Genomic DNA, 11,042 nt, shown 5'->3' with positions numbered 1-11,042 from the left:
TCCCAACGGTTGATTCTGGATTGTCCTTGTCGTCATTGTGGTTCTTTTCTATTGCTATCACCACCGCCAGAGCATCACTATACCACTCTCTTCTTTGTCCTACATGCCACAGTTAACGCAAAAAAGAGTGCAAATGTTCATACTCAACAACATAGGAGAACTTACCAATGGCAAAGTATGAGATCCGGGGTTTGCTAAGATCTATCTCAATGCACACTCTAGCATACTTTCCACTTGTTGATGTAGCTGTGTTAATATCTATCTTTAATGTTGTATTTGGTTGGGGGATTTGAATATGGATTTGGAAAGAGAAATGGAAAAGATAGGTGAAATGTGAATAAAACATAACTATATTTCACCTAGTTTCACACACCTTTTCCTTTTCCCTTTCCAAATCTCTCTAAATTTCCCAACCAAAAACAACGTAAAGGTTTTTCCATGGCTTTTGCTACGTGCAACAATACTTTTTTATTGTAGTACTCTAATGCTGTGTTTGGTTGGGGTTTTTGGGGTGGGATTTGGAAAAGGAATGAGAAATGTAATCCTATTTATATTTGGTTATAATAAAAAATATATGAGAAAAGAAAAGGGGGTGAGAAATAAATAAAGAAATAGGAGACCTTTTAGGACATCAATTCTATTTTATAACCAACACAACCAAACATAGTTGGGATTTGGAATTCTATTAATTCTTTCTCCTTTTCCTTTCATTTCCATTTCCCTTTCCATTTCCTTTCCCAAATCTCCAAACCAAACACAGCGTAAGGAGTTGAGGAAACCTCACCCATAGTGTCATTGACATCTCTCTTGCTTTAGATGGTTTGAAGTCGTGTTTCTATTTTTGTACTGTTAAATAATGATTCAGTACTATCCATGGTCCTCTAGTATACACTTGTGCAGTCCTCTTTCATGTGGAATTTGATGAGAAAGAACCCAAATCCCAACTCAATAGCTTCAAAATCTCCTTGTGGATCCCAAAGCCTCTTTATCTTGCTCACCAACGGTTTGTAGCCTTCATGCCCAAGAGCTTGATGATAAGGCAGTCCTTCCAAGGTCTTCTCATCTTCGTCTTCCTCATTGGCATATTCATCTTCTGTAGATAAATTGTCAAGATCCTCTTCAAATGCCCTTTCATTCAATCTTTCTTTCTATGAGTGCTTGTTTGAAAGATTTAGGGCCAAACCCTCTTGGTTCCTCTGCATTTATGGATTTAAGGCCAAATCCTCTTGGTTCCTCTGCATTTTTTTTTTAACTGTCAATCATTGTGTCGTCATCTTTGATCTTCTTTAAGCTTCGAATCAAGTGATCTTCCTCTTCGGAAGTTTTTTCATCCTCGGTGCCTTTGTTACCCCCATTGGGAGTGAGGTTGTTGTCATTACTAACAAAAATAATAATGAAAAATACAATTCAAATTGAATTATCATTCACCATTGGAAGACAACGATAAATTTCATAAGAAAGTTTAAAAAATGATAATTTCATTACAATTTACCTCATTGAACTAAATAGAATATTTATTTCTTTTGCTTTCCTTTTCCTTTTTACCAGGTCAAGTCAATAGGTGATAGGTGGCATATAAAATACTTCCTTTCAATAGAAATGTAGCTAGCAATAATTTCTCAGAGCTGTACAAACAGATGTGGGATTTCATTTTGGTGATTGTACACTTCAGTCCCTTCAAGTTCCTCTTTTGAACAAAATGTTTATGATAAAGCTCAACAAATGGAGACCATAATCAACAAAAATGCAGCTAAAGAACAAAGAGGAAAATACCTAATCAAAAAAAAAAAAAAAAAAAAAAAAAAACCCTTATAGCTCCCCCAACACTTCGCCCTACCTTCTGCTGTGAAAAAACTCTGAAACTGATCCTTTACCCTTTAATCTAAAATCCATTGATAGTCCAACTGAGGACGGAACGAAGGTACGGATAAATCTTCGAGAAGGAGCCATCTGGGCTTCCTCTTTTTTGGTCCTCCTCCTGGAAGTACCACCCATGGCTGCAGTGTTATTAGCAGATCCTGATGAATTGGACTCCACTATTGATGAGCCAAAAGAAATATCTTGAGCACCAAATGATACAGGGCCATTATGTGATTTGTCTAGAGGGTGTCCTACGGCTCCATCCTGATGAGGCGGAGGGAATTTCTCACTCTTGCTCTTGGCATTTGCTTGTGTCATGACTTTCCACCGCTGGAGATCAACAAACAAATCACAATAAAATCAACATTTAACAAACGAGTAGTGCTATTCACTGCGACTGCTACATGTTTGGCACTGGTTGGCTGCACGATGAGTCCCACACAGCAGCCGATCAAATGCCAAACACATGGTCCTGTTCAGCTTGAAAAGTTGCAATGAAAATAATTTCCCTTTACAAAAAGGGTGGAGACCAGCTAGATGAATTCAAATGAGCCTAAACTAAATTGGGCATTTGGCATAAGAAGCCCAGTCAATTTGTGCCTAAGAAGCATGGACATAGACACGGAGACGCTGACTCAAAAATTTTCAAAACGTGTAGGACATGACAATTGGAAAACATGTGAAAAATATATAAATTTATATATTTATTATGTCATATATAAGAATAAATAATTATTATATATCATATATGAATATTTAAGCCAAAGATAATAAACTTTTAAAGTCTAAAGGAATAGGATATGACTAAATTTACGTTATTTTAGTTTTATTATTGTATTTCAAGTAATTTTATTCAAAGTTGTAATGTGTTTGTGTGTTTAGGTGTTGGGAAGTATCATGAGTGTCCTGTTGTGTGGGTGTCGGACACGACATTTTATCTTCTTAAAGTGTATGTGCTTCTTAGATTTGTGCAGACTAAATGAAAGGGAGAAATATGTTTAACATACATCTAAATTTGCCTGGAGCTCTGCATTGGCTTCTGGAGCCGGAATTGCCCGGCTACCCCGATCCCGAATTCTCCCCCTTCTATTTCCATCAACAACATTAGCTTTCCCGCTCAAACCTCTTTGCCTGCAGCAGAGAAGAAAAATAATCTGTGAGCGAGCATATGGCCAAAACTAGTTTCACAAGATTGTAAACGTAAAGGAAGAAACAAAACCTTCTTGCTTCTTCATCCTTCAATTTCACATCCAGTTCTTTGCTGGGAGGATACTTTGGTAAATTTGATGGCTCACATGCATAAGGTTCAGTTGTGAAGAACTGTATGAAGACAAAGCTTTATTAAGTTATTTTCTCTCATAAATAGCATTAACCAACATATCAAAATAATTCTGAAACAGTGCATAATTTGCCAAGAAAATTTCAATATAGAATCAGGTACATTACGCCAAGTGTAGAGACACCAAATATTTAAGGATATTTTAGGTTCATATTTAGAAGCAAGCACCACATAATTGTCACTGCTTCTCTGCGCAAACATGCACATACCTAAACACACTTTCAAAGTCAAATGATCTAATTGATTTTGAAGAGTTTATCAATAGAACCCTGTCCAGTATTTGTCCCCATAGATGGCCCAGCCTGACTGGTTGGAGGCCAATTGTCAAATTTGGAAGCCTAAGGTGAAGACTTTAGTCAAATAAATGTAATTGGTAGTTTATTACTATTATTTACTTAGATTTAATTAAATAAAAATTAGTAAGAGATATTAGTTGATTAGGTTTCCTATTTTAGTTAGTTTTTTTAATTTTTTAATAAATACTAGGATTTGCTTTGTAATATTCAATTTTTGAATAGCATTATTTGAGTTTTAGGCTATGGTCGTTTGCGTGTTTCTTTTCCTCTCTTCTCCTATCTCATTCTACATCACATAGCCGTGTCAATGTTAAGTCAATAATCAAAAGGTTCTTTTGATTTTAAGAGCTACTTTCATTTCACAAGTGACATGTATGGCCCCACAAGTATGCTGACGCTTGGGTTGAATCTGTCAACTCTTTGAGTTTACCAATCAACCATATTGAATTTATATTTCTTGTATTAAGCCCATGAACATCCAATTCTTGTTACTTATAAAATTCAATTTGTTTCAAGAAATTAAAAAAATAAATACAAAGTTCTTTTTTTTGGTTATTTATTTTTATTTTTTTAATCTGGATCCAACTATAAATTTTGCCCATGCAATCAATCTCCACAAAAGGAGTATGTACGTCCACCAAAACCTAGTTCAAAGTTCACAATGAAGCAATAATGGCAATTGCAAACCTTTATTTGCTGAAAACCAGAAGAGAATAAAACAACTAGACAGGATGACATAATCAAACAGCATCAGATGATGGAAATATCGTGCTTGTTCACCAAATAGCATGTTAACAATATGGAACATCAATGCATGAAGCTATCTAGCAAATAAAAGAATATCTTTTGTTAAATAAAAAAAATTGTCCATTTAATAAAGATACTCACTTCACTATTTAGAGCAGCAGTGGCAGAGCCTCGCTCATCAGGATCAATTGCCAAAAGAGTTTCAATAAGAGGGAGAGAAGAAGGTGGAAAGTAATTGTAAGTTTCTGATATGCAACGCTTGTATGGCTGCTGTGGCTTGAAAAGGGTTGCATTTGGCAACCTGGATTTCTTCCAATATTCCTCGGATGGGGAGCCACATAATTTAAATATCTTGTGAAGTTGCTCAACCTAGGCACAAAAAGAATCTAAAATGAATAAATTGAAACTGACTGTTTTAACTTCAATTTTTTTTTTTTTTTTTGGAAATAAAAATGAAGGACAAACTTTACTTTACCCTCTGTGGTTTGAGTCATGTGCGGTTTATCCACCCAACGTTTAGAAATGACCACATAACATTTCATGTGATTTGTGGATTGAAATGCACCGTTAAACATTTCGTCTAACTTAATAGTAAGTGTGAAACAAGTGGTAGATTAAGGGGGTTATATGCTCATTTTAAAATTTTAGGAGGGTAAATCGCACATGGAATAAAGTACAAAGGGTTAAAGTGTACTTTGCCTTTCAAACAAATGATGAAAATACAAGGATATTTGAGTCTTTTTCATTAAAGCCTTGTTTGGCATAAACTAAAAAAGTCAAAAAGTCACTATCCTATTTAAGTCACATCACCTTATTTAAGTCACATCACCTCTCTACCACATCACTTCAAACCCAATCCATACCTAACCCATATTTCATAAAAAGTCAAAAAGTGCATTTATTTAGATCATCCCAAACAATCCCTAAATCGTTAACGGACCTAACGTTGCACTTCAATCCATAAAACCACAAGGGGGTGATGTGGTCATTTCCAAATATTAGGGGGGGTAAACCGCATATGGCCCAAATCATATGGAGTAAAGTGATATTTGCCCAAAAATTAAAAAGATGATAAAATAATAGAGAACATACAGGGGGCTAAAGTGCACTTTGCCTTCCAAATAAATGATGAAAATAGAGAGATATTTTAGTCTTTTTTATTAAATCATTAACGGGTCTAATGGTGCACTTCAGTTCATAAACCACAAGGGAGTTATGTAGTTATTTCCAAATATTAAGGGAGTAAACCGCATATGGCCTAAATCATAAGGGGTAAAGTAAAGTTTGCCCAAAAACAAAAAAGAAAACAAAAAAATGGAGAACAGATGAATGCAGTCCCCTTACATATCGTTTAAGCCATATGAATTCCAAAAGATGGAATGCATATTCAAATTGCCCAAATAAGGTACAAGCACCAAAAATCAGTGACTTAGTCAAATTGGAAGAAAGTTCACCCAATGTGCAGAATTCTCAAACTTAGTGTTGCTTTTTGTCTTTAAACTAGAAACGTCACGGCAGGAACATCCATATGATTTGTCTAACATGTAAAACCTAAGAAGCACAGACAAATGATACAACACGGATACGGACACGGACACATGACATATAGCACGGACATGTGGATACACAAATTTTTGAAAAATATAGGACATGACACATTGGGGACACATGCAAAACAAATAATTTAATATATTTGTTATTTGTTATATTTTTAAATATTTAATATTTATTTTATGTCAAATTTTAATTTTATCAAATTTATCAATCTAAAGAATGCTATTTTAGTTATAAAAAAAAATAATTAATTAATTTTTATTTTATTTTATTTTGCTTTTTTTTTTCAAATGGTCCTTAGCGTGTCCGACACCTATACATGACCTCCATAGAAGTGTTCGTGTTTCATAGAGTGGGACTATATGGTTGAGTGAGGTTAGGTCATATCAAATAATCATAGGACCACAAAGACAATTCAATGAATTTGCTTGGATTAACCAAAATGTCAATAAAGTATTCATATAATATAATACATTCCCAAAGAAATTAATTATCTTCTATTGCCTGACCATTCCATGTTTGGAGGAGAACTAGCCAAACCATTTCCATTGCAAATTAAACATCCCATGTTACAGCATGACATGTTGTCTGACTGACATGTAGAATTTTAACTAGATAGTTGATTGATGTGCATATGCAGTAAAAGAGTATCCTATTGACTTGAAGTTATGCAAGAAGCCTATAAAACAAGTATGTTAAAAAGCTAAGATTAATGAGAATGTGCATCATGGCACATACTTAAAACCTAGATTATTGTTCCCAGAAGACTGCACCAGTACTAGATTATTATTATTTAGATAAGTCGCTGTATTACATTACTATTCAAGAAAAATGTTTGATCTAAATAAAGATATTCAGAACCACTGGTAAAAAATAAAAGTTATTAGACTAGGCCATACCAAGTAAATTAAGTAAAGATACCTCTGTTCGTCCGGGCATTATTGGTTTCCCAGCAAGCAACTCTGCCAAAATGCAGCCAGCACTCCACATGTCAACACCAACACCATAATAAGTGGCCCCAAGAAGTAACTCTGGGGGACGATACCAAAGGGTTACAACACGGCTTGTCATTGGTTGCTTGCGTTTAGAATCATAAAAAGAAGCTAGTCCGAAATCAGCTATTTTCAGAATTCCTTCATTGTCAATAAGCAAATTGGAACCCTTGATATCCCGGTGCAACACACCATTATTGTGACAATGCTCAAGTCCAGACAACAATTGCTTCATAAAACATTTGACCTGACAGAGGAAAATATATAAGAAAAGAACATAGCCTCTCAAATGTCATATATTTCCCTATATTGAACTTGGAACACAGACGAGTAGGTTAAAAAGTGCAAAACAGAAGGTCCAAGGTCCAAGATGAACAAGTTCCTTACCCATCTTCACCACAAGGTTCAAGATGATCAAGTTTTTTAGATGTGTAAGGAGGGTTAACTATTAATAAATCTGAAGAACAGCACATTTGATACTGCCTTTGGTAACTCCTAAATGACTAATCGGTTGGTTCATTGTTACAAGCAAATTCCCCTTTGTGCATAGATTTTCTTTACCATATTCAAATATTCATAATAAACTGAGGAAAAAAAAAAATCACTTTTACAATAAGGTGAGTTCCCAATAATTTCATGCATGCATTCCATGCATCTTAAAGGTGATGGTTACTTCAAGAACTTAACCAACTCCCACAACCATGGGGACTAATCCTATTAAAACATGTAGCCGTCTGATTCTATCGACAATGGACCCTACCTTTTCTCAGATTTGGCATTAAAATTTGGGGAAAATTTTAGAATAACTCAGCAGCAGAGAATCATGTACTGGAAAGTCACAGTTCCATGTATGTGGCCAGTGAACCTCTTTTTTTTTTTTGGAGTCAATACTGTAATCCCATTCAGATGTCTTCCATCACCTGTAGTTCCCCTTCAGTTCTAACAGAAACAATCTCTCAAAAACAGAAAAATAACACAAAAATAAAAAAATAAAAACCTTTCCAAGAGAAATTGTGTCCATATTTATGCACTTGCAAAGCCAAGAGAAATTGGGTTCTTCAATCACTCTACGTCCAAGAGATTAGCTAGTAGTTGTTCGCCTAGTCGGGACTCAGGAGTGTCTATCCCTTTCCAAGCACTAAATAGACATGAAGAAAAATTCAGTAGCTCCATATTTGTGCACTTGTAAAGCCAAGGAATGCATTTAATTTGAAGTTGAGCCATGTAAACTATTCATCAGTGGAAACTGTCTGCTAACACATAATGTATCAAGACAGTCCCAACTCTCAACTAAACAATTACCGTCCAATCTCTTGGAAATAAGAGTGATTGAAGAACCCAATTTTTCTTGCTAATTTTTCATCCCTGCAGTTCTTAGATGCTAGCAAGCCATATCTTCTCGAAGGCAAGCTCCACTTTATTTTGAAGAAAAACATAATCAAGAATAGCAAACTGTTTGCATGTTCAATAAAGCAAAACACCATTTAGAAAAATTATAGTAAAGCTAATAAAAAAAAAGAATTAAGAAATTGCATAAAAGTTGCATGAAGTGGCAACCCTAGCTTGTACCCAAAAAAATACATCCCAGGAATAATGAAGGATCAATGTTAGTCGTTCCAAAGTGTATCAAATAAAAGCATGACGATATTTTCAAAAATTACAGTTTCTTGAATCCAAACAAAACCTAATTACCTGCAATAAAAGGATTTTTTTTTAAATAAATAAAAAAGAAGGCTCTAAATCATTATAGTGATGCGACCTACGAAATTTCAAGTACGCCCAAAAACAATGTAACATAACATCACAACAATAGCTCCACGAATTATGACCATAAAAACACAGCATTGGATACCCAACCAACGGGGTATGGACCCCCCACCACACTAGAAAAGTCTACCATATCAGCATCAAAACGCAAAACAAGCAAAACTATAAGACAAATTCAACTGTAAAAGCTCATCATGAATCTAACTAGGGAACGAGTATCCCCAAAAATATAAATAAATAAAAAGTACTTCATTGCTTTTGAAAGCAAAAATTACTTCAACTTTTGCATTGTAAAGCAAAGTAAAAGCACTTCCAACCAAAAATTCAACTATAATTCAACCCATCATCTAGAACAGAGTAAAATTTCTGAGAACTGATGGGTTAGAGAGAATCACACCTGTGGTTCAGTGAACTTGACACCCTGGACCGCAGCGAGGCCGGAGAGGTCATGTTCCATGTATTCAAACACAAGGTAAAGGCTTGAAGACATTCTTGATGTAACTAAGCCTTCAAGCTTTATTACATTGGGATGATCTAACTTTTTCAAGACTAGTATTTCTCTTGCCATGAATTTCACACTCTCTGGCTCTGAATTGTCAAACCTTACCTTCTTCAATGCCACAATCTTTCCGCTAATCAAATCCCTAGCTTTATATACATTGCTATACGTCCCTTGCCCAATCTATACAACAAATTCACCACCAATGTGAATCAAAATTATCAATAGATATATATATATATATATCTCTCTCTCTATATATATATGTATGTATTTCGATTTAGGGTTTTTGTTTGGGGGTACCTTATCGAGTTTCTCGAAGGTGTTGGCGCGGCGGGGGATCCAATCCTTGATGGCCTCGCCGGCGACCTCGCACAACCACGCCGGCCAGCCTTGGCTCGTCTTCAAGCCGAACTCCGGCTTCGGCTTAAGCCGGTCCAGAACCGGAAAACTGTCAGTTTGCCTACCGGCGATTCCGGCGGATTCCAACGGTGGCTCGACCTTCCGGCGAGGGCGAGAAGCTCCGGAGGGGCTACTACGAGGGCCATCGCCGGCGGCCCTCTTACCGAGAACGCAACCCATGCCTGCTCCTCCTCCTCCTCCTCCTCAGCTTTGGGCTTGCCACCGCCGCATCAGATTCGTTGATTTGAAGCTGATGGTGCTACGGCGACGAGTGATCGGGAAACCAGTCAAGTGAAAACCACTAGTGGTATTGCGTGTGCATTTATTGGAGTGTGAGAGAAGAGAGAGAGAGAGAGAGAGGGAGGACGGAGTGATATAGATAGATAGAAGCAGTGGTGGTTGGTTGGGATAGTATGGTATTGAAGGATGAGAGAGAGTATAAAAATGGAGTCATTTTGTGATGTGTTGTGTATTTTACTATGGGATTTGTCTGTTTCTGTGTCTGTGACTGTGTTTGGTTTTAATTACGGAATTGAGACTGTAGCAGTCTCAGACGCTATGCATGCTGGTGGTGACGTCTAGCTTTCTAGTCAAAGGGTGGACAGAGAGGAGAGAGTCTGTGCTACACTAGTCATTCTAGCCATTTCATGCATTTATTACTTTGGCCTATTTTTATATTGGATTAAAAATCAATTTTTTACTTTTTAATTTTTTCTTAATTATATTACCTTTTACACTTTATATATATAAAAGTCAAAAAACAGTTGAATAAAACTTTTCACTTTTTAAAATAAGGATAAATTTTAAATGATGTAAATAAATATATTTTTTGATTTTTTATAAAAAAAATATAAAAAAATAAAAAGATGATATGACTTAAATAAATACAGTTATCTAAATAAATACACTAAATCTTATTTTAAAAAGTAGATTAAAAGTTGATTTTTTGATATTTTTTTTTTTTAAAAAAATTGAGGCCTAAGCTTTTATTTTGGTTATATCTTCTTTCTATTTTTTAAATATTTTTTTTGGTAAAAGATTATTTAAAATTATCTAAATAAATATATTTTTTGATTTTTTATGAAAATATACACAAAGTGATAGAAAGATTATATAACTCTAATAAAAAATACAGTTATGCTTCATACACCCAGTGGAGGTGGCGCCCCCAGTGACGTGGCGCGCCCCCACTGGTCGGAAATCAAAAAAAAAAAAAAAAAAAAAAACTGTTTTTTTGGCCAACCCCCAACTGACACCTCACTGGGTGTCACCCCCAGCTGGGGGTAGGAAGCTTTTCTGTAAAAAATAATGTAACCTAAATAAGATAAAAAAAAATATAAAAAATGTACTAAAATAAATTAGGGTAATGCACGCTTGGAACATAGTATATGAATTTAACAAATAATTTTATTCAATGTTGATAATTTCATATACACTCACGTATTACATAATGATGATATATTTATACACTATTGCCTGGATGATAAGGATGATATGATAAGGATAGATACAATTGATATATACATGTAACTAATAAGTGATAGAATAGGAACCAATCTAAACTACAATTTGATATAATCTCAAAG

At 35.2% G+C, this 11,042-nt stretch overlaps 1 protein-coding gene across 2 annotated transcripts; it reads right to left on the bottom strand.

Moving 5' to 3' along the window:
• Positions 1-1,626: 1,626 nt before the first annotated feature.
• Positions 1,627-10,082, bottom strand: LOC114317107 (putative serine/threonine-protein kinase At1g54610). Of its 2 annotated transcripts, XM_028263803.2 has the most exons (7): positions 9,358-10,082; positions 8,953-9,237; positions 6,718-7,035; positions 4,384-4,611; positions 3,080-3,180; positions 2,868-2,991; positions 1,627-2,190 (listed from the first exon to the last, which is right to left on the bottom strand). In XM_028263803.2, exons 1-7 carry the CDS (start codon positions 9,634-9,636, stop codon positions 1,834-1,836), a joined length of 1,692 nt encoding a protein of 563 aa, XP_028119604.1. In that variant the 5' UTR covers positions 9,637-10,082; the 3' UTR covers positions 1,627-1,833. The 2 variants fall into 2 exon arrangements, with proteins under 2 accessions (XP_028119604.1, XP_028119605.1); XM_028263804.2 differs by lacking the exon at positions 4,384-4,611 and having other exon boundaries at positions 9,358-9,948.
• Between the last annotated feature and the right edge of the window lie 960 nt (positions 10,083-11,042).

The sequence above is a fragment of the Camellia sinensis genome, chromosome 15 (assembly GCF_055761805.1).
Source record: "Camellia sinensis isolate YWXY chromosome 15, ASM5576180v1, whole genome shotgun sequence".
NCBI lineage: Eukaryota > Viridiplantae > Streptophyta > Magnoliopsida > Ericales > Theaceae > Camellia > Camellia sinensis.
The sequence above is the reverse complement of the archived record's forward strand: the minus strand, read 5'-3'. Positions and strand labels throughout refer to the sequence as shown.

What these genes read in the sequence shown, in the direction of transcription:
- LOC114317107 (XM_028263803.2), bottom strand. Translation starts at nt 9,636, where the DNA reads ATGGGTTGCGTTCTCGGTAAGAGGGCCGCCGGCGATGGCCCTCGTAGT. An exon ending in TCAAGTTCACTGAACCACAG is followed by an intron (nt 7,036 to 8,952) that starts GTGTGATTCTCT and finishes TTCCTCTGTCAG; the next exon opens with GTCAAATGTTTTATGAAGCA. An exon ending in CTGCTGCTCTAAATAGTGAA is followed by an intron (nt 3,181 to 4,383) that starts GTGAGTATCTTT and finishes GTCTTCATACAG; the next exon opens with TTCTTCACAACTGAACCTTA.